We start from the raw sequence: 25,268 nt of genomic DNA, 5'->3' as shown, positions 1-25,268 counted from the left end.
TTAAAAAAATGTTATTCATGATACTATAGAAATTAATTTTATAATATTAGTTTCTCACCAAATATTTATATTTTTTATAGTTATATATTATTAGGTTGATTTTACAATTAGAAAATTTAACCCAAATACAGTTCGACTATTTTTTTTAATAGTATACTAATACTGTGGTAAAATTTGCTCCATTTATATCGTTCTTATGTGTTAAACTTGTAACTATAAAACGAAATGAAATGAGCGAAAACGAACGAAATGAGATGCAAGAAGACCGTCTTGGGAAGTAAAAATATTCATATTATAATTAAATACTTTAATCGTATAATTATATGGGAGTTATTATATGGGATATTTGCGAAAATAAATCTGATTTTACAGTCTAGTATTTACCTATTAATTAGTACTTAAAACTTAAAATTAAAAACTATGCAGTCGATCAATATCGGGATATTAATTGGATAAAAAACTAAAACCATTATCGTTCTAAACGTATTTAGACATGCAAACATTTTACAATTTATGCGGCTGCAAACGCACATTTGAAAGTTGTTTAGGCGTTGTTTGTGCTTATTGCACACTACCACCACCCATTGACCTACTACTGCGCGATAATATTGTAATATTCAGATATAATATCGAGTGGCAAAATAAAACAAATCGATAATATTTTGTCACAATAGCAAAAAAAAGTAATTCCGTCCGGTGCGCGAGAACGTTGTCAGTCTTTTTCCATACTGTCGTGTTCGTATCCGTCGAACGATTCATAGGCACGTGTGACGGCCCTTGGACGGAAAGTTTTAGGTGGGAGGTTTTAAGTAAATCAATTTCCTCGTGTTATATAAAAACAATATTTGTAATGCGTTTAAGTTAATTATCTTGTATACCTACTGGTTATAAATAAACGTAACAGGATATTTATTTTCGTCTTATCACCCGTCGAAATAACATTCGTAATAAAGCAATGAAAATTAACCAAAGCAATAACTATTATATAACAATTATTAAACGTAAAAATTACCGACTTCTAGGGGAACATATACGTATGATACGAACTGTACGAAATATCTATACTTACATCCTGAAACCCTGTATTATGTACAAGTTCCCCCAAGTCATTGTACCGCCTCTGGTCTCAGTATTTCACCGATCACCCTTATTTCGACTTGTTTATGGCCGCATGACGCATCCAAGGAATAAACGGTGCGGCATGTCATTAAAACGCGAGGGCTGCACAAAATAGTTGTTCGATCGTTTTTACTTCAAACTGGTCCTCGTTCGGCTGCAGAGCTTACATCCTAATATTTCATGACTGTTTTGGTTATGGTATTCGGTATATTATAAAAACAAAATATTTTAGTTGTTTTTCGTCCGCCAGTGTTAGGACCAAACGGCCAACACAACAAATATCACGCTGGTACTTTTAATAATGTTATTCGTAAAAGAAAAAAAAATGAATAACCCATAAATTGTTCCGTCATATTTTTCAGGATTTCCGAGATATTTTATATTTTATAATATGTTGAACTCGACAGAAATAATCTCGAATTAAATGTCAAAAACAAAAAGAAAAAATCGCTGTTTCGGTGATAGCGGAATAAGCACTGCATACACACACGGTTGATCGAAGAAATTCAATATTGTCAGTCTTTCCGGGAACACTATTCTCGTTGTCCTAATTTTGACGACACTTTTTTTTTGAATTTTTACTACCATTACAACAAAAAAGTGTAAAAATTAAAATTGGTAAACAATGGTTACGCGTTTCGTTTAAAATTTAAAACATGAAAATTATAGGATTTGATAAACCGGTATAGTTACGGGAATTTAAAAGAAATACGTTGCATGTAGATTTAATGGACTGATTCGTTGGATTTTCTATAAGATTACAACCGTAAATCATCCAACGAAACCGATTAAACGGATAAGTAATAGGGACATATTTATGTTATAATAGTTAGAATCGATACAAGTTGTGCATTCAACAGCAGTGATTATACCATAAGAAAAAAAAAAAAACGCACGCAAATGCGCGTGGAAGTGAAATAATAGTTACATAAATCGTAATCCCACGGATAACATCACCATCACGAGTACATTACGATCTGTCGGCTATTTAAGACAAACATTTGTTTTTTCATGCCAACTCGAACCGGTGTTATCATTCATGGTATTTATTATGGTCCATGCGGCCGTTTGCATTAATGGCGTTTCGCGCGAACGTTTTGCGGACACAATGTCGTGCGTACAATAGTTCAGCACCCATCGGTGTACAGGGCGGCACCGTGTCGTCGAACAAAACATTACGCCTACGGTCTTCTAACCTGGAGTCCAACTAACTGTGATGTGGTTACGGTTCCGCAATTGAAACGGGTAGGGGTGGGGAGGAAATCATAACGCGAAAATTACGCATTAGTTCAGATAAACGCGCTGCAGTGCCTACACTACATGACCACGGGATAGATGATAACCGTACGTTGGCCGTGACGTAACAACGCTTTGTAATTAATTAATTTTTTAATTAACGAAGATTTTAATCGGTTACGAGTTAACTGCGACTACGGTCGGTGCGGCCACAATTTAGAGGACCGCATCGGGCCCTCGGGAAATCTCGATCGCAACAATGCAATGCGATAAATGATGCATCGTCGACCGCCGCCGCGATTTTATCGCGTCGCTTCGTATTCGCAGACGCGAACTTCGAAAGAAAATCGACGTACGAGTAGCTCGCACGTGAACCGCAATACATCTGAACGATTACGCGTATCGTAGTACCGTTTGTGTATTGGTCGGTGCGTGCAACGGCACGCGTAACTTGTGGACGAGGGCATACGAAAATATCGAACTTTCATCGAAAAAAATGTTTTGCGTTTTTTTACGAGTGTTCTCTGAACGGTAGTTGCGTGTGTGCCGTGTAAGGTTTCATCAGGAGCTCGGCCAGGTTTTCGTTTGGATCCGTTCGAGTACAGCGGTTCAAGAAATTCAAAAAGGTCAGTGCCGTCGAAGTCTTAAAAGTGAGAGAGCACCGTAACTCTGCACACGCGATGTAGTAAATTTTATAAAATATCACTCCGTGCATAAGATATTTTTCAAGTATCGAAGTGTTATAAAAACAATACTGGATAGGAAGGTACTATAATTTTGTTCAAACGGCGCTGGGTCTCACCATCAAACAGAAAATGGTTATCACACAAGATAAATCAAATAACTGATAACTGTCGACATAATACACATGATAATATGAAGTACTACGTGTGTACAATTGTTTTAAAATAATAATCGTGCATAAAAAATAAATAAATTATTAATAACAATAATGTTATTCTGTAATCGATTAAACGAAGCTACACATTTTACAATACAAAACCTATCCGTTTTCTTTTCGCGATAAATGTATTGTTATTTTTTTTACTTATTAATGTTAGTTAATGTTATCCGTCAAAAATGCAAAATTCCGTTTCTCTCGTTATTTCGACCGTCCATGGGAGTTCCGGACTGGCAAAACGTTTTTTTATGCGTGCAAAGCTACGGTTTTCCTAGTAAATATGATCAGGTAGCTCCAAGACTTGGTGGCCTCAGCGTAACACGCGTAAACTATTAAATCTCGATTATATAGTATCGCACCATAGTAATTGATATCGAAAACGAAAATTGTTTAATCAACTAAGTATCTAGTTTTCTCATCGTGTTTAAACATTAGTAGGCATTGATCGATTACCAGAGGGTGATCAATAACCGTACAGTTCACGCTATACACAGTTGTTAAAAGTCGACCCGACGGAATAATTAATGCGTGTTACTTGACCTGTAGCGTAGTTGTTAATCGTATCTTAAAAGTCAATACATTGAACGCAGTACACGGTTTGAACATGTTGTAAAACGTAAGCTACGGTAAAGACGGGGGTCGGTTGTGTAGTAGCGGCGGCGACGTATAAGACCTTTTAATTAATGATTTCGCTGCACGTTTGCGGTTCGACACGCGCGTACGATAGTAATTATTGGTAACAAAACATCGAAATCTTCGACGATCGACGCGCGTGATGGCCGAAATATATACATATATATATATATATATACATGCGTCGTTCTCGTGCGGCTTAGGTCATACATTATTGCTATTATTATCATATTTTTCGCGTGTAGTACCCAGTAATAGTAGTAGTAATAGCAGTAGTAGTAGTAGTATTCGGTGTACGTGCGCTTTCACCTATTGTTGCGCGCGTTCGCCGATCGAAAATAATTGTTAAGAAGTGTACACCGAATTCACTGCCGCGGTACAAATGACGAGATGACAATTTACTCGTACACGCACGCATTAGGTGCTCACCCGGTGACGTGTTTCGTTCGTCAGTCTGGAATAAACGAAACGTTTTGGGTATACGATGATAAAAAAAAAAAAAAAAACGAAAGACGAAAATTACTATAGACAACACCGCGGTGGGTACATGTTGTTACACGTGTAAACGATAACCGTTGTGAAGTTGTTTTAAAATGCAATACGCGTGCGGTACACGAGCTGTCGATTATTATTTCACTTTAGTACGACTTCCGAACACGTAGTGCAATTCGTACTCGCAGTACAATGAAATCGTTACGCGAACACGACAACAATATAATTTTGGTGGACGCGGCAGAGGAGCGTCAACGAAATCAAATCTTTCGGAAGAGCGTAGCGGCTGGCGGTTCTCGGTGATTTAATTTCGATTCGACGGTCGTGTTAATAATAATAGGTTTTATTATTGACGTTATGAGTAATAGAAAATAGTTCTATAACTCTTTCAAACTAAATATCTAATTTCGTTATAAGTCGTGTGTCAATAATCTCATAAATATACGCATATTTACGTAGAAACATTATAACCGTTAAGTAGGTATTCTATAATATTTACTAATTAGTTAATGATACCTAACGAGCGTGGACCAACGATTAATTAAAAATAAATGTGTAATATTATACATTTAAGTTGAAGAAAACAAGACCTTTTTCGTTTTCCGTCCATAATTACTTCGTCTCAATTTGTAATAGCAATACAGGCATATAACATTATTAGTATAATTTCGTAATTAAGATTATCATTAACCAACTGATTACTAAAAAATATATCGACTTACCATTTTTACCGGTACTCATTAATTATCCTTTTTCTGTCAACTTTTCGAAGAATATGATTTTACCTTCAGTAATTGTTGTAACCGTCAAGTCACATTCACTTTTATTGATTCAACTTATATTAAATATACAATTTATATGATGAAAAAAGGCCCAACTGGGCACTGGAGTAGCATTTAATCAAAGTAGGTAAGGCATTTTCATGAGTAATCAACACATTTATTATTTTAAAATCTGTTAAAACATTTATATTTTATGAAATTTTGAACAAGTATAATGTAACCAATGTAAGGGCTAATCATACTTTGTTTACATTATAAAAACTAAATATTATTCAATTACAATGATACTTAGTATTAAATTTCTAACAACAGTAAAATTATTGAACTTTAAAAACGTCCTAAGACAAAATATATGTAATATATCTTTAGAAAGAAAACTTTTACAGTTAAAATGAATAACTAAATTAATTATTAGATCGTATATAGGAATATTGTAATATTAACTAATTTCAATTTATTATAACAAACATTCGTTACTTCTGATTCTCATCAATTCGTAAACATTTTAATAGATACTGTAATAAATGCAACACTTCAATAAAAAAAAAAAAAAAACATGTGATACAACAAATAAGCGTAGAATCGAAAAATCGAACGGAAGAAATCATTTATAGATAGGAATAATAGGAATAAAACTGTTATAGGAATGATGAGTTTAAATGAAATTTAACGATATATTTATATGATAAATATATTAATACTGCAATTATAGCGTTAAAAATTATAATAATAAAAACAATATGACCAATAAAGAAGGAGATATGAGAACGAGAAAAATATAGTACAGTAGTAGTACGTATACTTCATCAAGGTATATTATCGTCAGGATTTCAGCACCTAGAATATTTATTATTCGAACACGTAAATGTATTTTAAGGATTCCGTGTAAGCAGCACAACCTTTGAGTGAACAAACGACCGTAACAATAAGACGGCGGGATAAATTTTCAAAAACAGCATAATATACACTGTCTACAGCGCACAATTAACGACAACAGATAGATTCGACATACTACAACAACGAGATATCATTATTGTCGTCGCAGTAGTAGTAATAGTGGTAGCGGTAGTACCACACATAGTAATGACGAAAACTATTTACGAGAACTAAAAGTATTAAAAATAAAAAAAAAGAGAAAAACAAAACAAGCATACGTGATGATGATGATGATGGCGTGACGACAACAGGTCGACGAAAAAGTAATACGGTATTACTTGTACGACGCCCGTGTCGTTCCGAGGAGTCGACGGCGGTGGCGAGGAGATTAGGATTCGCCGCATTGTTTCTTGGTGGACACGCGCCTGATGAGCTTCCTGAACGACGACGTCCACTTGGCGGACCGGTTGAACGACGACGACGACCGGTGACAGCCGCCGCCGGCCGGCATCATCTTGTTCGGGTCGGTCGGCGTGGCCGACGACGAAGAGATCCCCGAGTCGGACGAGAACTGACGGCGGCTGGCGGTGCTGCTGGTGCACTTGGCCGGTCGGCCGCCGACGCCGATGCACACGTCTTCGTCTTCGCTGGCCGACGAGAACGCGTCGTCGATGTACGATACGAACCGGGACAGCGAACCGCTGGCCACGGACCGTTCGGGTGTCGACGGCGGCGTGTGCGGGAACGAGCACGCCGACAGCCGTTCCGCGAGTTTAGCGCACTCCAGTTCGATGTCCGACGTGGACATCCGGTCGGAGGAACGGCGAAGCTCGTCGAGCGGAAAACAACCTCCGATAAACCTCGAAGTCTTTTCCCTATACAGGAACAATATTACGTACATGGAATAAAATACAAAAAAAAAAAAAAAATAATATTGTAATAGTTTGTATTCATATTTATTAAAAAAAAAAAAAAGAGACCGACGGTTAGTGGTTCGACATACACATTACAAAGGTGGGACAATATATTTTTATTTTCAGTCTGCGTGGACTTACAAATAGAGAAAGCGCAAAAAAACAAAAGTATTAAATATCTGCCATGATACTTAAGCTTACCCGTTACTGTTCGACGTGTACTCCCCGAATGTGGCTCTCGTGTAAGAGCAAACGGAACATTTCTTGCGCCTGCACGTAGCCAAGTGTTTCATACCCTTCTGCAGTTGACTGTTTAAAGTAGCCGACTGTTTAGCCATCATTTTCAATTCGTTAACTTCGCGTTCCAAGCCGGAAACACGTTTAGCTTTTTGACTCGCTTGTCTGCTGTTGGTGTGGTACAAGTCAGCTTTTCTGCCCAAATCTTCCAACACTTCCTTCAGTCTGGAATTCTAAAATAGAAATAATAAAATAAAAATCGTCTTTTATTGTTTTGTAATATTTCAGTTTGTATTCATATGGTTTACAAGCATCTTACCTCTCTTTCAAGTGTGTCTTTTTCGGCAGCAATCTCCGAAAACTGTCTGAACGCATCCAAACGAGCTCTTTCCAAGTTACGCCTGGTGATTTCTGAAGATTCGGCTTGAAGCCGAAGTTGTTTGTACGCTTCATTTTTTTCTCGCTCTAGACGATCTTTCCATTTTACCATTTTGTCTTTTTCTGTGCGCAATTTTTCGCAGTCTTCTTCTAGCCTTATAACCTTTTCTAGCTGTAAAAATAGTTCTTCTTCTTTTTCGTGTAGTTCGAGATCCCTAGTCACTAGCTGTTTCTCCAACTCGTGATGAGTATCTATTAAGCTGTCACGTTCTGCCTGAAAATTGAAAATTAAATAAAATAAATCTAAGTTATATTGAGCGAACACAACCAGTTTTTTTTTTCCTCTTACTATAAGCGAACATAGTATTGGTCATTATAACTATTCAGGTCAACAACGGGTACAGACTGGCGTCACAATTATATGATAATATACGAGCATTTTCAACACAGTAAAAAAGTGGGTTTACACGTCACGTACTTCTCGTAGCTATTGTATGTGAAATCAGCGTACATCCAGGAGATGACATCGATTGGTTTCATACATTTTATTACTAGTATTTGTATTTAAACTCTTTAAATTCTATCAACAGCTAGTTACTGACGACTCCAGACTAAAGATCACGAGAAAACACAGTTCGCTAGTCGAATATACAGTTAAGTCAAATAGATCGAAAGATTTTCAATATACAATGCCACCATTACGCCCGTAATAGATTACGAAATATCTTTACGACGTGAATAGTTAATTATTTTGCACTAAATTATTTTATTAAATTTAGATTTGACATAATTTATTTTTAAAATTAGATTAAGATACTATGGTGAAATGAATAAAACTTGACTTCACACACACTGAATTTCATTACGGTTTTTATTTTATATTAATATGTTTCTTAGAATTCAACTGGTTAGTTAACACTATTTAAATTTTTTAAACGTTACGCTCGAAATATTAATGCATAGTGTATTTATGAAGTTTACTTCAAAGACTATAAACAATTTATTCGTACCATAACAACCATCTCATAAGTACCGCTAAGTATTCATTTATGTACATGTAACATTTTTGTTATAAAAAAATAGTGATATAATTTCATTAAAAAAAATAAAAATCATTAAGCTTAAATAATATCTTACGCAGTAAAACATATTTATAAACAAATATACTTTAAAACATGATAAGTTACAAAGATATTATGAAATACACAAATATTGTACTTATAAATACGTTTGATTATGAAATTCAAAATACATCATTGACATTTTACTTTTCCCCATCACAAGAGACAATGGATTATTGAAAATTTATTCTTGAAATATAATTTAAGAATTATGAAAGTACACATATATTATAAACGCAGTCAAATACGTTTATCAAACATAATTTTGATGAATTGTATTATCCGTTAATTTAAAAAAATAGTCTATAATTAATGTTAAATATTTTTATTATTAAGTGTAGTTATTGAGTACGATTATAAATTACATATATTTGTTAAATGAATATAATACAATTTTTACTTGGAAATGTTAAGTAACACAACTTGAAATTTCATGATTTTTTTCAAAAAGTCAACATATCTAAATAACAAATCAATGAAGAATTATCTTTTACCACAAGAAAATTATCAGCAAACACATGTGTTTATGTATATGATTCACACCACAAAAAAGCATTATACTCCCGTTCTAATGAAGTTTACACCTTGTAAATAAAATATAAAATAGTAAATTAATAATATAGCATAATAAAAATAGAACACATTAAAACCTACCAAGTGTACTTGAATGGTCAAAATATGTTTCAGTTTACGTTTAGTTAACTAACTATAAAGGCCGAATATTATCAAAACAATTGGAATAAGTCGCATGGAACCAAACAAACTATACTACTTATAGAAGGTAATAAAGATTTTTGAATTGTATTGTACTGATAGTAGAATACATAAAAAATTAATTTTGCAAAAAAAGTAACTTAGAACGTACGTATAAAAGTTTAGTAAGTATTGAAGTGTAAGGAAATATACGAATAAAATTGTATTCGCGATAACATAGTTAAACTGTATTGTTGGCATTTTAAGCAATTGAATCAGAATTATACTACCTTTGAACATGAATTTATAAAAGTATTTTAAGAACATTTCAAATATAATGTTATATAGCTCTTTTTATTTATTATTTGTATATGTTTTCGAAATTCGTTAATGATCATTTACTGGTTCTACTGGATTTAATTTAAGAAACATAGGTAAGTGGATCAACAAAAAGGATGAATATTTCAATGGTTTTGTACTAATAAAAATTAATGACAATTCTTTGGTTCCAATACAAGATTGAAAAATAGTAATTATAGAAATAAATATAACGTAAACTATCTAAATATATGTATAAAATGTCGATCGATTTCAATAAAATATAATTTATACAAAATAGATTCGATAAGACATATTATAATTTCGAAACAGGTTGGACAAACAAAATATATTATCTAGACTTATAATACGAGTATATTTTATTATACTCCTACAGCGTTGAAACTTATATGGAAAAAGCATAAAAATTATAAATTATAAATTCTTGACTAGACCAAATTTTTTTTTGGCAAAACTAGTGAAATTATCTTTTATCGACTAATCGTATTACCATATAAAAAAATCATGTACATAATAAATCGTTGGTTTCGTGTTTTTTATAAAATGCAATACATTCTAAAGTAGGCGTTAAATAAATAAAAATGAAGTGTTTAAAAATATAAAACTATTTTACTGTCGAAAATCAAAACGCGTTTTCGTATTCAATGATAATGTGATTAAATTCTAAAACCCGATAGGTGTGGAATCTCCGACGACAAGTCTTCAAATCTTTCGACGTGTGCCGTAATCCGAGACATTTTTATAGCTGCGGACGGCCGTCGTAACTGTATTGAATATTAGTCTCAACGCGTAATCAGATATCGTTGATGCGCCATATTGATCGGATTTTCGTTCATCCATCTCCAATCTTCGGAATGAATAATATAATAATCAATGGCGCACACAGGATTTTTTTTTCGGAGGGGAGGGGGGTCAAGGTAAAAATGTAACACATTTTACAATTAACAAAATTATGCAAATCCTTAATATATTTTGACTTAAATAATAGCATTGATAATAGAAAATACTATTCTATAATCAATGATACTAGGTATTCAATACTAGCTCTTCATAATTCAAACTTGTAAGATTTGTAAATTTTAACCTAGACATCAGAGAAAATTTCGAGGGAGGGGTTACAACCCCTTAATCCCCCCCGCGTGCACCACTGATAATTATACGTATATTATTATATTGTTGTGCAGTGCGAGTAGGGGCACGATCTACGCAATCCGATATGTATACATTTTACACGCGCACGTATATACATAAAAATAAAACGCGAATTCCAATGTCTCATCGTGAACCAGTTGCGATTCGTAAGCTGTTTTTCCATAGGATTTCCCACGCAAGTCGCTACGCCGTTGTTCAAAGGAGGACGTAGGTGCGCACATTTCCGTGCTAAGAGTGTCTAGACGGCAGCGCGTGGATTGGAAAGTGTACTGAACTCTCGGCGGCGGCCTAGTTCCCCGGCTTTTTATTATTTTTACATCCACAGGTATTATGCTCGTACACCCGTACGCTATTGTTTCGCGCTGGCAACATCAGAGCCGTCCGCGGTTGTTATTAAACGCACATCGGAGTGGTATAGCGTTATAACATTCAATGTATAATATATTTTGTGAAACGATACATTTTACGTTTTATCCTACGTTGTGTTATATACGTACGAGGTGAATATCACTTAACGTGCGCGCGCGTTACGATAAAAATAACCGAAAGATGGCCAAAGGTGTGATAAACAAGATGAACAAAAGGGTTTTTGTTCAATTTTATTACATTTTCCCCGTTTCGTTTCATTCCTGCATACTTAATGCCGCTTCAACGCGGTACGTCGTGATGTCAGCGCAAACGAACAGACAGTTTTATTATGTTATTTCTTCTTCTTTTTTTTTCTATTTCTTATGGAACTTTCTAATACGTACGACATATAGAATGCATTTATCGGGCTACCGCTACACGGCGCTGTGCGTGTTCTTTTTGCAAAACGACGCGAATTTCGAAATCAAATTATTATTACCTAAGCGTGTATGTGTGTGTGTATTATAATAAATAACAAACATAAACATAGATACGAACAGCGTTCGTGTGAGTGAATACGTATTCGCGGTAACATCAGCGTACCGGGTACAAAAATTCAAATGTACATTATTTCGTGGCCTTGGTGAACACGTTATTGCAATTATGTCCGGTGGTTAGATATATATATATACATATATTTACTGCCATACGGTGGCAAGACAAATAATACGTTTCGAGTACGGTGTCGAAAATATAATGTTCTACCGTACCAATGTATTTTTATGCGCAGCCATTATTTTTCACGGTAAGTACGTTTTTTTTAACCGAAATATTTCAATGATAATGTAATCTTTTGCATTCGACGAATCGTTCTAAACAGATTTAGACGATAAGTAAAAATATGTTTATAATGTGCTACTATATTTCAATTTGTCACTGTCCGAGTAAAAGTATATAAATGCATTCAATAATATAATATATAAATATTTAACTTAAATCGTATATTAATTTGAATTGATACAGTTATTTGTACATAATACAATGCAAAATAGTATAATAAATAATATTATAATCGTAGTAAATAAAATAACTTTTCAATCGCGGTATAAAACAAATACATGCACATGAGGATACTGCCGTGTATATGGTACATATATAGAATATTTACATAGCATGTACGGTCGCAATATGCTATTATTTTTGTTAAATTTCACTAAAATATTGAGAGCGATTCAAAAACGTCCTTGAACAAAGATACATACGTATAATAATAATATAATTTTTTGGTCACTTTAATTTGATAAAGACGTATAATATCTATTCATAAAAAAAAAAAACACTTTTAGTTAGTCTTTGAATATGTAATATCATAATTCAGTCACGATCAGAATGACTATACTATACTTACATACTATATTTATAAATATTACAACAGCATTATGGTCATTTCGTATTGTTTATAAGCTTTCGTTTTGTTTAAAGACCGAATCATCTTGGGTTTTTCTATTGTTCGAATATGATTATCATATGGGCGTTTGTAGAAAACGGAAGTACACGATTTCCCGTTACGGATGCAAGCCGAATATTTAAATAATTTTACAGAAGTAGCTTAATGTGATTTTTTTATATACTATTTATCAAATGGAAAAAAACATCACTATGTACGATACCGTATAACTGAAGTGCTAGTGCTCATTAACCATGACGCGAAATAAATAAATATAAATTAAAAACGTAAGCAATATAGTAATTTTTTATTTATATTCGAGGAAACTACATAATACATTTCATTCATGAATGGAATTAGTTTAAAACAATCTATTTAGGTTACTTTTAAAACTTAACTTTTAACAATATTTTGTTATCAACAATAAACAATAATTATATTATAAATTTATAAAATTAACTAGAACTCTTCTATAATATCTACAAGAATGAACTATCTACATACCAGGGTTTATGCATATGTTTTTAATAATATAAGACGAAACACATTTTCAACAATTAAAATAATAACGTTAAACAAAATGTATTATTCTTAAAATTGTTATTAAATAAAAAATACTTTTAATTGAAATTTATATAAGACATAAAAACAATTTTAAATTCTAAATACATTCTTTAATAAATATATTATTATCATTTAATTAGTAAAATAGGATATCTTATATCCTATTGGCTATTATATCATATATTTACCTTACTTTATGGTTATTGGTCATAGATAAGTAACGAGATAATTAGACTTATAAGTTTGTAAAGAAATCAATAATTATATTTCTCTAACTCTATTCGTATATATAATAGATGTAATGTTATCAGTGATAAGAATATGAATTATTATCACTGATAATAGAAAATACAAAAACCATGTTAATTTTATGATAAAATTTAATTATAAGAATTTAGTATCTAAAAAATAATAAACTTTTATTGTCGTTTCTTTTTTTTTAGCTAAGTATTTAAGCATATAATACAATAATTAAAAATTATTAAACAATAACGCTTTTCTTTGAGCAACATAAACATTGTTTATGATTATTACTATTATAATAAATTAACTAAGAAATAAAACATTAAGAAACAAAATATAATTCCCTCTACAAATGTATATTATGTATACTATACATGTATATATTTGACTTGACTTTGGTATATGTCTTCATATTTTCTAAACGAAATTAATGGATATATTTTTATTAAAACGATAAGATATTTTTAAATATATTTTTTCGAGCATAAAATTTCTTATTTTAAATTGAAAATACTTTATTAGATTAACATGCTCGAAAAAATATATTTAAAAATATCTTATCGTTTTAATAAAAATATATCCATTAATTTTGTTTAGAAAATATGAAGACATATACCAAAGTCACTATAGTCAAATATATGCATTATTTTACTATGGATTTTAACGTTTGCATTAATTAGGTAATCAATTTGATCGACTGTCAAACGTAAGAAAAATTAATGTATATCCAGAAAGACGCCTAATATAGATTTTTTTTTAGAATGTTTTGTTCGTTGCATTATACAAAGAAACAACACACTCAAAAAATATAAGTCTCTACCCCATTTAGTATACATAAATGATTACTTTAACCTGACTTGTCACACGTGTGTTCGTAGTTTTCCGGACGATTTGGGCAAAGTACTAATATTTCAAATCCATAACTCATAAGAACACTCATACTTATATACACTTTATCTTATGGGAAATATTACATTTATCCATTAAAGAAATAAATGTGAAGGGGCCTTCATATAGAAGTTTCTTTTATCTCTTGGGAGTGTTTATTTACAATGAAATATATTTTATAATATTAAGATTGACAAAATATAGAAATAGATATGGTAATATGGTTTTATATATCTACTAAAAACACTAAAGATGTGAAATACTAAAATAATTAATAAAAAATTAAGTGTATTGTTTAATTATTTCACATGATTAATTTATGCGGAACGAATCTAATTTATTTATTTTCAATTTTTATACAAAATAAGTTGTTATAATCTAATTTTATATTCCTATTTTTACTTACCACTATAATTTAAAAATACATTGTTTGAGGAAAGATTTATAATTGTGAAATATGAGTATGTATTCAATAAATCGTGAAGTACTTATAAATAAATATATATATATATACATTATTAATATATTTTATCAGATCTTTTCTATCTACCTAAAATTTTAAATTATTAAAAGACAAATGTATAAGGAAGCCAACAAATTCATATAATAGTAATTCGCTTTTTTACAAAATAAAATCTTTAATTTTTAATTATATTAAATACACCAAGATAATATGAAACAAAAAAATATGTCAAGATCCACATAAAAAAAATTGCCGCCGAGATTGGGCAATAATAAAAGCATAAAAATGCGTTAGTATTCATTCAATTATTCAACGAATAAAAATTATTTACACATTTTTATATAATACACTAGTCATCGTTCGTAAACACTCACGTAGCATTTATCAATAGAATATTCTTTGAATGACATTTAAAACTTTCTTCGGGCCATGTGAAAAGGTAAGACTAACGAGTACAAATAAAGATCTCCGGCGTGACTGTCTTACCCGTACATGCGATTCAATGCAAAGAGTTAGAATATTCTCCACGCATCGGATTTTTTCTTGATACGGTATTCATTTTGCTCATCGTTATACATTTGAATTATACAGTAGTATTTTTTTTATGCAAGACTACAAAATAACACATAAACACACTTACATGCATAAGATGATCTTTCGAGTGACGATATTTTCATGTATGGGGAGTATTATAGCCTAAAGATAGTAAATAGAATTACTATATAACCGTCTCACCATTACGTGTCATGGTTCTAATTTCTTTTACTCTGTTCCCTTATTACTACTAGAACGAGGTGGTTTCACCTTGGAAATTTAAAACGCCAAGGTAACTCTACTTAACATGTTTTATTAGTTATATATAGGTATTATATTTACGAGTAGTTTTGTTTTGTTTTTCGATCATATTATAAAAAATCTAGACGAATACGTCAGCCAAGACTTACAACGTTAGATTTACGTACGAAAAATCTGATCGATAGGATTTCCTGATGGTACCTTCATGCGTTTACCCACACGAACAACTCTCACTTCAGGTTTGTTATTGCATAACGCGTGGACGACAATTACTACCAACTGGTGCCGATGATTATGTGAACGTAATGATTACTTTTTTTTTTTTTTAACAAGATATTAGATTTATTACCTAACTAGTGTTTTTATTCTGCTACGAATTATTTAATTTTGGAAAAAAAAAAACTTTAACTTAGACAAATCATAACTGTCGAAGAGGAAGTAATTGGTTTTGCTCAGCTTCACTCATAACTATTTTAGAGACCAAACTTTTTCAGCATTAATAAGTATTACAAATTAGAAGAAATGCATAAGTATATTGGACACAACTCAAAGACATATAACACTTTCTTTTCTATTTCTCGCGTAGTGTAATTATAACAAATGACCTATATATTACATTAGTGCTATAAGACCACTCTAGAGGCTCTACATTAGGCTTAATTTAAATAAGCAATCATCATCTCTGGCTATCTTATGTGGTTTTATTATTGTGGGTGTTGTCGTTCAAGCCAACCATCGAAATAGTGAAAGTGCTAATAACTAAAAAATAAAGAACACAAAAATATGTATCGACCTATATTCGTTCGGAATTATTTCAAACAATACGTTAAATAATGATCTCATCATATACAGACTCACCACATGGGAAACTGTTGGACTTAAAGACTTAAGTAAAGAGGCTCGTTGAAATTAATTCATAAGTTTTTAAATTTTAATAGGAATACTTATTTTATATTAAATATAATTATGGTTATGTCTTCGTTTTGGTATAAAATATTATCGAGTATACATAATCAACATTTTATCACTGAGAAATGAAGAATTAGAATCGAAAACAAAATCACTAGTACAAAAATACAAATAAGATTTATCTGAAAATATGTTTCATGAATTGTTACATCTGAAAACTATATAATTTCCAAAATTTTAATAAAGGATTCTAATGCCACCACTCGAACTATTAAATTCTATTTACGAGAAAAAATGTCCAAATAATTTTTGTAAACGTATGTATTAGTCCGAATATTATTTACTATTCCAGTGACTGTAGCTGAAGCAAAAAGGTTATTTTATAAGATTGGTAATTTGCTGAAGACGTGGTAAAGATTAACAAGAACGATTAAAATCACTTGCTTTTTTATGTACAAAGAATGCATTGGCTTCAGCAATACATTTCATCAATGTCATAACTGATTTCATTGTGCTCAAAACCCATAAAATAAAATTTTATTTAAAAAAAAAATATATGAATTAAAATATAGATACTTGTTTTTTTCTTTTTTTTTCATTTGGATACTAGTAATATATTTAATAAAAAAACAAAAAAGACATTATTATTATCAAAGTACTTAAGAATCTTTACTTTTATTAATTTATGATAAATTGTATAATTGAAACTTTTGTAAAGAGCCCAGACATATATTTAGTACAGACGCCTAGAATTTTATATAGAAATAGAATAACAGAAAACAAAAGAAAATAACTTACTTTGATTTCATGATATTTTTCTTCCAAATAATATGCCAAACTACGAGCTTCTTCATACTTTCGGGATATATCCAGATACTTTTCATAGTGACGTTTGAATAGTACAAATCTAAAAATACAAATTAAAGTGTCAATATAAGATAATTAATTTTTATTAGAATAACATTTTTCTATAGAATAAATAAGAAATAATTTAAAAATTAAATATACGAGTATATAATATATATATGCTTATAATGGGGTTTTAACAATAGAATTAATGAAGCTTACAAATATGATATTCAAGTTGAATGGATTTAATTTATTTAATATATATTTTTTAAACATGTTTCATTTGAATAAGTTTTGGTAAGTGGGCTATTGGCTGCTAAAATTAACAGTGTAATAATAATAATAATAATAATAATAATTCTTTTTTTTTAATTCAATTAATAAAAATAATGTAGTTTGCATTATTGTGTTACTGTTAAATTAATGATATAGAGTAATTAGTTAGTATAAATACTATTAATTAAATAGAAATGTAAACACTTATAAAATAATAACAATTTTTAATGAGTTAATTAAAAGCAATATTTTTGTTAAATAAATACCTACTTAATAGATTTTAACATATTAAGTTTAACTGAAATTATGTAAAGAAGTAATCAAAATAATGAAGTTGTTGACCTTTTTAAACAACATAAATTATTAAAAATAAAGGTGGTATATTTTAATTTTTAAAAAAAACCGAGTTTAATATTTTTATACTCAAGAATATGAATATTTTTTTCACTGATAATAGTGATAAGGGTATTATTTTTATCAGAAAATTTATCTCATTATATAACTAATGTATTTATGATAATAATTACAAAATGTAAAATACAACACAATTACAGACTTAAGATTGTAATATGTTTATATTAGACTAAAAGTAATTTAATATTTAACTCATGGACCATCATATAATAATACTCTCATTATTATATTATATTCTATAATAATCTTTTCATAAATAAATTATTAAATATTAATGTATAATTAAACCATCACGTTTCTATATTTTTATCATACATATTGTTTAATAATGTAATTACTCATTATAACACAATACTAAAAACAATATTTACAAGAATTCATAACAATATGTAAATGAGAATGAGTACACAAATTGATTTTAACTATATTTTTTTATTTTAAGCAATTTGTTATAATTAGAACTCAAGCTTAATAGATGAAATAATCAGTGGCGTATACATAACTTTTGTATGAGGGGGGAGATCAGTTGGAAAAAAAATATTATGGAAGGAAAACTCCTAAACCTAAGTACCTGCACATTTCAATAATAAATAATAAGATATATATATATATATATATAAATATTAATATAAATATTGAATGTGTCAAAATAATAATTTACAATAAATCCTTGCAATATTTTTTTGTTTCCTTATAATTTCCTTAAGAACATTAAGAACACTATTTTATACATATTTAAAAAGACCTATGGGGGGATCTGACCCCTACATCACCCCTTGTATACGCCATTGGAAATAATAAATACACGCACAGAGCACAGAGTAATTTCTATCCATTAGAAGTACTTCAATAAGATAATTATTGTATAGCACATATTTTTTATATATATATATATATATTCATATGATTAGGTTACGACACCTTTGACTTTTAAGTCTTTTTTGAGATTTAAGTAGAGAAAATAAGTAGATTGGGATGGTGGTTTAACCGGTTATTGAAGCACTTATAATGCAGTTTAGCTAAATCAGTAACTGTGGATATTTCTAGATCGGAGGGATGGGATTTATTATAGTCGTAGTAAGGTTCTTTAGAAATGATGTAAAGAATTTTTGATTAGAACTTTTGGATAAAGTCAATATTTGAAATTTTTGCTGAGCCCGTTATCTGGATTTCATAGGTTCAAATGGGTCTTAATAGTAGCTTGTAGATTAATAATTTATAAAGGTATTTTATACTTTTGGAGGTTAGCAAGAAACGAAGAAAAAGCAGGCACTTATTTAATGATAAAAATATTATTTTTAATATGAGGTAACCAAGTTGGAGGAAAGTACACCTACAGTAGAGATTTTTCTTTAAGGCAAATGAGATTTTCTAGTCTATGCATTTGATATATAGTGGAATGGGTATTATGGAATCCAAATTGAGAGTTAGGTAAAGTATTTGTATCATTAGTACATTTTAGTAATAGTTTCTCAAATCTTTTTGATAGAATTGGGAAGAGGCTTATTGGACTGCATAAGGAAGGACAGTTAGTTGGATGGTGTAGAAAATTGAAGTAAAAATATTTGATAAATTTAAGTTCAAGATTTATTTTCTACTTATACATTTAAAAAGTTTTAATATAAATATTTGATTTATATTTAATAAAGATACACCAAATTTAAAACTCCCCCAGTTAAGTCACTATAACATATTATAAACCTAGAAAATATAAATATGTTAATCATTATGCTCAAGGATAGTAAAAACTAGATTTATTATTATTAATTGGTTTTCAACATTTTTATCATCAAATGTATTGCTAAAATTTGATTTAAACCAATTAATAAGATAATTTATTTATGATGTATTAAAAAAAAAAAAATTATACTTCTTTTAAGGATTAAAACATCATATATAGTAATAAAAATAGATAATCTAATAATTAATAGATTTCTAATTTTTAAAATAAAAATAATAAGTATTAAATTTTGTACTCTAAAATAAATTTGATAATCAAGTCTTTGGTAATTTAGATATTCACTACTTAGGATCAGATAAATTTATTTTCAAATAGTTAGGTAAATTTTATTGTGCATTTATACAAATTATAAACAGTTATATTGTACTTAAATGGAACACTTTTATTGGACATCCTATTAAAAACTTTAGTAAAGAAAGAAATTAAGTAGTATACAGAATTAATTTGGGTGGAATGATCTTTAAAATATAGTATATTTTTAACTCATTAAATTTGTTTTTTGTTTTTATCTATTTCTGTTAATAACTTAAGCTTTGAAATGATTAGTTACAATAATAATACTTTGCTAAATACACATATATAAAAATATAAAAATAAGGCTGAATATATTTTATAATTTGTAGGTACATAGATATAAAATGTAAAAAAAAATGTTTATTACCTGTAAAAATCATTTTGAGAAATTATATCACCAATACTGTCTTCTGGATCAATACGATCTACAACACTACATCTTTTATTAGCACCTTCCGATGAAAAATCACCAGTGAGCTTTAATAATGGGGTAGGATTTGATTCTTGAATAACAATAGGAGAATCATAGCAAGCCGCAGAAGATCTATGATCAGTTACTTCATCGTCATACACCACACAAGCATCTTTTTGAATTTGAAATGCAGCATCACTAATACCATGCTGCATATCATGTGGAGTATATGGAGCACCTTGTAAAATTAAATCATCACTACGGCTATGCTTCAGTTCACTATTCATACGAAAACTACTGCGAGGTCCAAGTACTGGAGACAGCATACCACAACGATATACCTCACGACGAGGTGAATTATCAGCTGAATGCACCATTATATCAGCCATGGTATCTCGTTTGCAACTCATATGGACAGGAACTAAAACACAATATTTTAAAAATGAGAAATTTAAAATATGAAAAATCCTAAATATTTTAATATCAATTATTATTATAGTAATTTTATTGCTTAATGCATTTGAATAATTAAAATTATATAAGATAATTCTTTTTTATACATCTTTAAGTAAATCATTTTGATTAAATCTGGTAAATTAAAAACAAACCTACAAAATAGTAAACACCTATAACAGTAAATAATATTAATTTCATAATTAATAGAATTAAATATTAAAAAAACAAATAATTATTTTAATTATTTAGTAAGTTTAAATTAAAACAATAAAATTATAGAACAGAACAGGCATAATAAGTTCATTTTCATATAAAGAAATTCTGGTCTACGAGTAATGATTATTGGTAGTATTTGGTGATTTATTGACCAGATTATTCACATAGCTGATAACATTTAAATTAGTAGTATATTAGGTATATAGGATGAAGAGCAATTTAAACAATAAATGACACCAACAAATGGAATACTTGAATACTTTCTAAATTTATAATTGATATAGTCCTCAGAAATATCTCAAAAGATATTGAAGTTCATAGCTAAGGTTTTAGAATTTTCCTATAATACTGAAAATAAATTTAAAATGGTACAATCTTTCAGTTGCTTTTTGCACTTACCATCACTTTACTCTTGTAACCATAAATGTAATCACTAACAATTGTATAATAAATAGGTACTAATATAAGTTGCATAATAGCCCAGAAGCAATATCATAATATATTTGAAATAAATGAGTAGGTGTATACATATTAAAGACCTATCTATAAAATAAAATATTTTCCTGTTTTATAAAAATAATATTCACTTGTTTTTATTTATTTTATAAAAGAACTACTTTAATTATATATTCAATTGATACAGTCTAAAATGATAATTTTTTAATTTTTTAGACAGCCTAAACTAAAAAATATGAAGAACTTACCAAATGCATATACTTATGCATATTTTTAAGATGGAATAAACTACTTTTAAATAAAATAAAAATAGCAAAAACCAACATTAATTTAGTAATATTTGCAAAAATTTAAAATACACTAATTATAAACCATTCCAAAAAATGAATATTAAAAATCTTCAATGGCCATTAATTTTAATTTTTTAGGATTATTGAGCGGTTGAACTTTAATAATGATCTTAAAACGATTGTAGAAGTATATATCATAGTTTTAAAATAAGTAAGTTATACTTAAAAATAATAAGATGCTTAATACATAAATATATAATTTCTATGTATTATACAATTAGTTACTTCAATCACAAAATGTTCAAATTTAATAAATAGTCTATATTTACATTAGTATTAGAATAACAAATTACATGTATCTCCATAATTATTTCCTTGCAAATAAAACTAATAAACTTGCACAAAATACCCAATATTTTTCTACTTTATAAAAGTTAGGTATTTATAACTAAGATTTTTTTTTTAGGAGGAGGGTTTATGAATAAGTCAACTACATTTTCAGATTTATGAAATATATAAAGAAATCCTTACCATAAAATATATGTAAAGCTACAGATGTTTAGATACGACAAAAATTTTTATTTAAATACTAAGCAGAAAAACACTGATATTATTACAGCAAAATTTTAACTTTATTAACCATTGTAAAGATTAAGTACTAAGTAGTATTGATAGTAAAAATAGGAAAATTAGGTTTGTGTCCAGTTTTGAGTATTATATATGTTGAAATGTTTATAAATCTAGTACTTATATGTGTTGGGCCATATTTTAAGTAAAATTGTTTGTGTATCTAGATCACAAGAAATCAATGAAAAATGTCTACAGTTTAATAACATTTAATGTTGAAAAACGCAATTAAACCATACAAGTGTCCATGACTTTAACTGTTGATTAAGTATTTAGAGTTAGTCAAAATCTCGTACAACAGCAATACTTAACACAGAGTTGATGCAGAATGTATTTGACAAGTATATTAGAGCCTGAGAAAAGTTAAGTATAAGTCAAGTATTTTCCAATTACGGTTGGAGTATTAACTTCCAGGTAGTGTAAACAGCAGAGTTTTTGGCTTTAGTTCTCCTTCATTTAAGATATTTAATTCATAAGAAGGTACATTTTGAAATGAAAGCGATGATAATTATAATATAAGAAAAAAAACAAACAATGTATAAATATCTCGATTTGGGCCCTTCAACATCCAAGATCTCGATGCGAGATCCAGGCTGTAATTTCCCAATAGTAATGGGAGAGTAGACCTAAAGGCATGAAGATCACAAGAATCTAGATAGGCACAACAATTTTCGTCTGATGACGTATATTCAACGGTGAAAACACCAGTTTCTATTATCATCTCGAATAACATAATAGAAAACTTACCATGTAAGCTTCTCGTACGACTTTCGGTGAAACGATAAGACTGCTACACGAACTTTGAACGGTCGCACTCGAGAAACACTACAAAAAACGATTAGCGAAGAGGATTTGTGAATATTTTAAAATGTATCGTCCTCTTTAGACACCATCCGATAACGAACGGACTTCATAACGACAAGCAAAATCGAAACGCACTGATCAACGCACGGCGGCTTGCACAGACGATCGACGGCTTGAAATAATTGCGGCGATTGTGCGCGGACCTGATGATGATCGATTTTCGACGAACGGCCAGGGAAAAATATGAAAACAAAAGCAATTTATGGAAAGGTGAATGACTTGAACGAACGGGATAGGATAAAAAACGAGTACACGTTCTGTTTTCGATTTTGTTTATTGTTTTCGCGATACTGGTCAGCAGAAAAATGGAAACGGGTGACTATCGAGTGACTGACGATAATCGATAATGGGCCGCGCAAAGCGAGTGGACGAAGATGTTTGATAAGAGGGAGAAAAATAAAATTCCATCATGGCGACCGTGTACGTTATGTTGCCTGCGACAACAGCCCATCGAAAACGTTGTATACCTATTTTCTTGTACCGCTGCGTTAGTGCAGCGTTATACAGTGTTTGAATATTGTTTGAAAATATATATTTTTAGAAAACAATTTCATGTGACCAAAACACAAGAAAACGCGTATCGTAATACTTGTATTTTTATTATATCCGCTTACAATGAAAAATGGTTTTATTCACATGTTGCAATTGAAGTCCCATACCAAGATATTTTATTCATTCAGAGTCTGATTAATTATGAAAATATTGAAAAACAAATATCCAATATTACATTGAAAAAATGATGAAGACATTTGTGGTATCTAAATACTGAAGCAGTGGCATTTTCATTTTTTGATTCAAAGATTCCTTTGCCATTGAAAATAAAAATGGTAGATTCACTTAAAATTCAAGATGAAAATGAAAATATTATGAAACGTTATGTTACCCCGATGAATAATTTAACATTGCTAAAAAGTTCACAAATTTCTGATTTTATCAACAGTTCATGGATGAAATTTTTTGAAAGGTTTAACATTGCTACAGATTTCCTTAACTAAAACCCAGAAGAATGGTACAAAAATGTCAATTATCAAAAATATATATCTGTACTTAGTCAAAATTAAGTTGTAAAGGATGCACCTGAGAGGGGAGTGAAATTAATAACTGATTTCAATAACAAAATTACTAAAGACGAGGAACAAAAACAACTTTTGATGCATATAGTTTACGACTACCGGCATAAGTTGACGCGAAACGAAGGACACTTTCAAAACAAATTTGATAATGTAATAAAATTTAAAATTTTAGTTTATATTTATAAGTTCTAATTTAATTAATATACTACTTAAGTTCTACAAATTTTCTCCAAGATATGTATTTTTTAAATAAATTCATTGTCTGCAAATAATATGATGTACACTTTTTTTATTAATTACAAATATTTTTGAGGTACATGAAAAAACGAAAATACGTCCTCTTAAAAGAAATTTCAACCCTCTTGAGACATGTCTTAGGGTTGTACTAACGTTATAAAATTACACAAATATTATTTTTTTATGGTTTAGTTTCAAATTAGAAGGTGGCGCAGTTTAAATTTTGATCTTCAATTTTAAGGACCACCCTAGTATTCACATATATACTAATCTATGGTTCACGCTAAGAGGTTCCACTAAATATTTCAGTTGGAAGACTTTGTATTTAAATGGGGTTTTTGGGAAATAAAAGGGAGTACCGAAATACACAATTTTAGATGAATTTCAAATGTTTGGCTCTATCGGTACGCGCATGCAATAACACAACTTACTTTTTTTTTTAAATGGCAACACCATATTTTTTTTTTTTACATATTCGGCTAGAGTATTTTTTTTTAAACAATTTTCGTATAAAAAGTTATAACTAAAAAACT

General features: G+C 29.8%; 1 protein-coding gene across 1 annotated transcript; it reads right to left on the bottom strand.

The window, feature by feature from the left end:
* Positions 1-5,583: 5,583 nt before the first annotated feature.
* Positions 5,584-23,707, bottom strand: LOC112682051. The gene is made up of 6 exons (XM_025552514.1): positions 23,309-23,707; positions 20,472-20,937; positions 17,329-17,437; positions 7,510-7,842; positions 7,155-7,423; positions 5,584-6,914 (listed from the first exon to the last, which is right to left on the bottom strand). The coding sequence occupies exons 2-6, from the start codon at positions 20,924-20,926 to the stop codon at positions 6,428-6,430; spliced, it is 1,653 nt and encodes a 550-aa protein (XP_025408299.1). The 5' UTR covers positions 20,927-20,937; positions 23,309-23,707; the 3' UTR covers positions 5,584-6,427.
* Between the last annotated feature and the right edge of the window lie 1,561 nt (positions 23,708-25,268).

Source organism: Sipha flava, unplaced genomic scaffold, assembly GCF_003268045.1.
Source record: "Sipha flava isolate LNK unplaced genomic scaffold, YSA_version1 1_pilon_pilon, whole genome shotgun sequence".
In the NCBI taxonomy this organism is placed as follows: Eukaryota; Metazoa; Arthropoda; class Insecta; order Hemiptera; family Aphididae; genus Sipha; species Sipha flava.
This window is presented reverse-complemented; position numbering and strand designations above follow the sequence as displayed.

What these genes read in the sequence shown, in the direction of transcription:
- LOC112682051 (XM_025552514.1), bottom strand. Translation starts at nt 20,926, where the DNA reads ATGAGTTGCAAACGAGATACCATGGCTGATATAATGGTGCATTCAGCT. An exon ending in AAAAATATCATGAAATCAAA is followed by an intron (nt 7,843 to 17,328) that starts GTAAGTTATTTT and finishes TTCAATTTTCAG; the next exon opens with GCAGAACGTGACAGCTTAAT. An exon ending in AAGACACACTTGAAAGAGAG is followed by an intron (nt 7,424 to 7,509) that starts GTAAGATGCTTG and finishes TTTCTATTTTAG; the next exon opens with AATTCCAGACTGAAGGAAGT.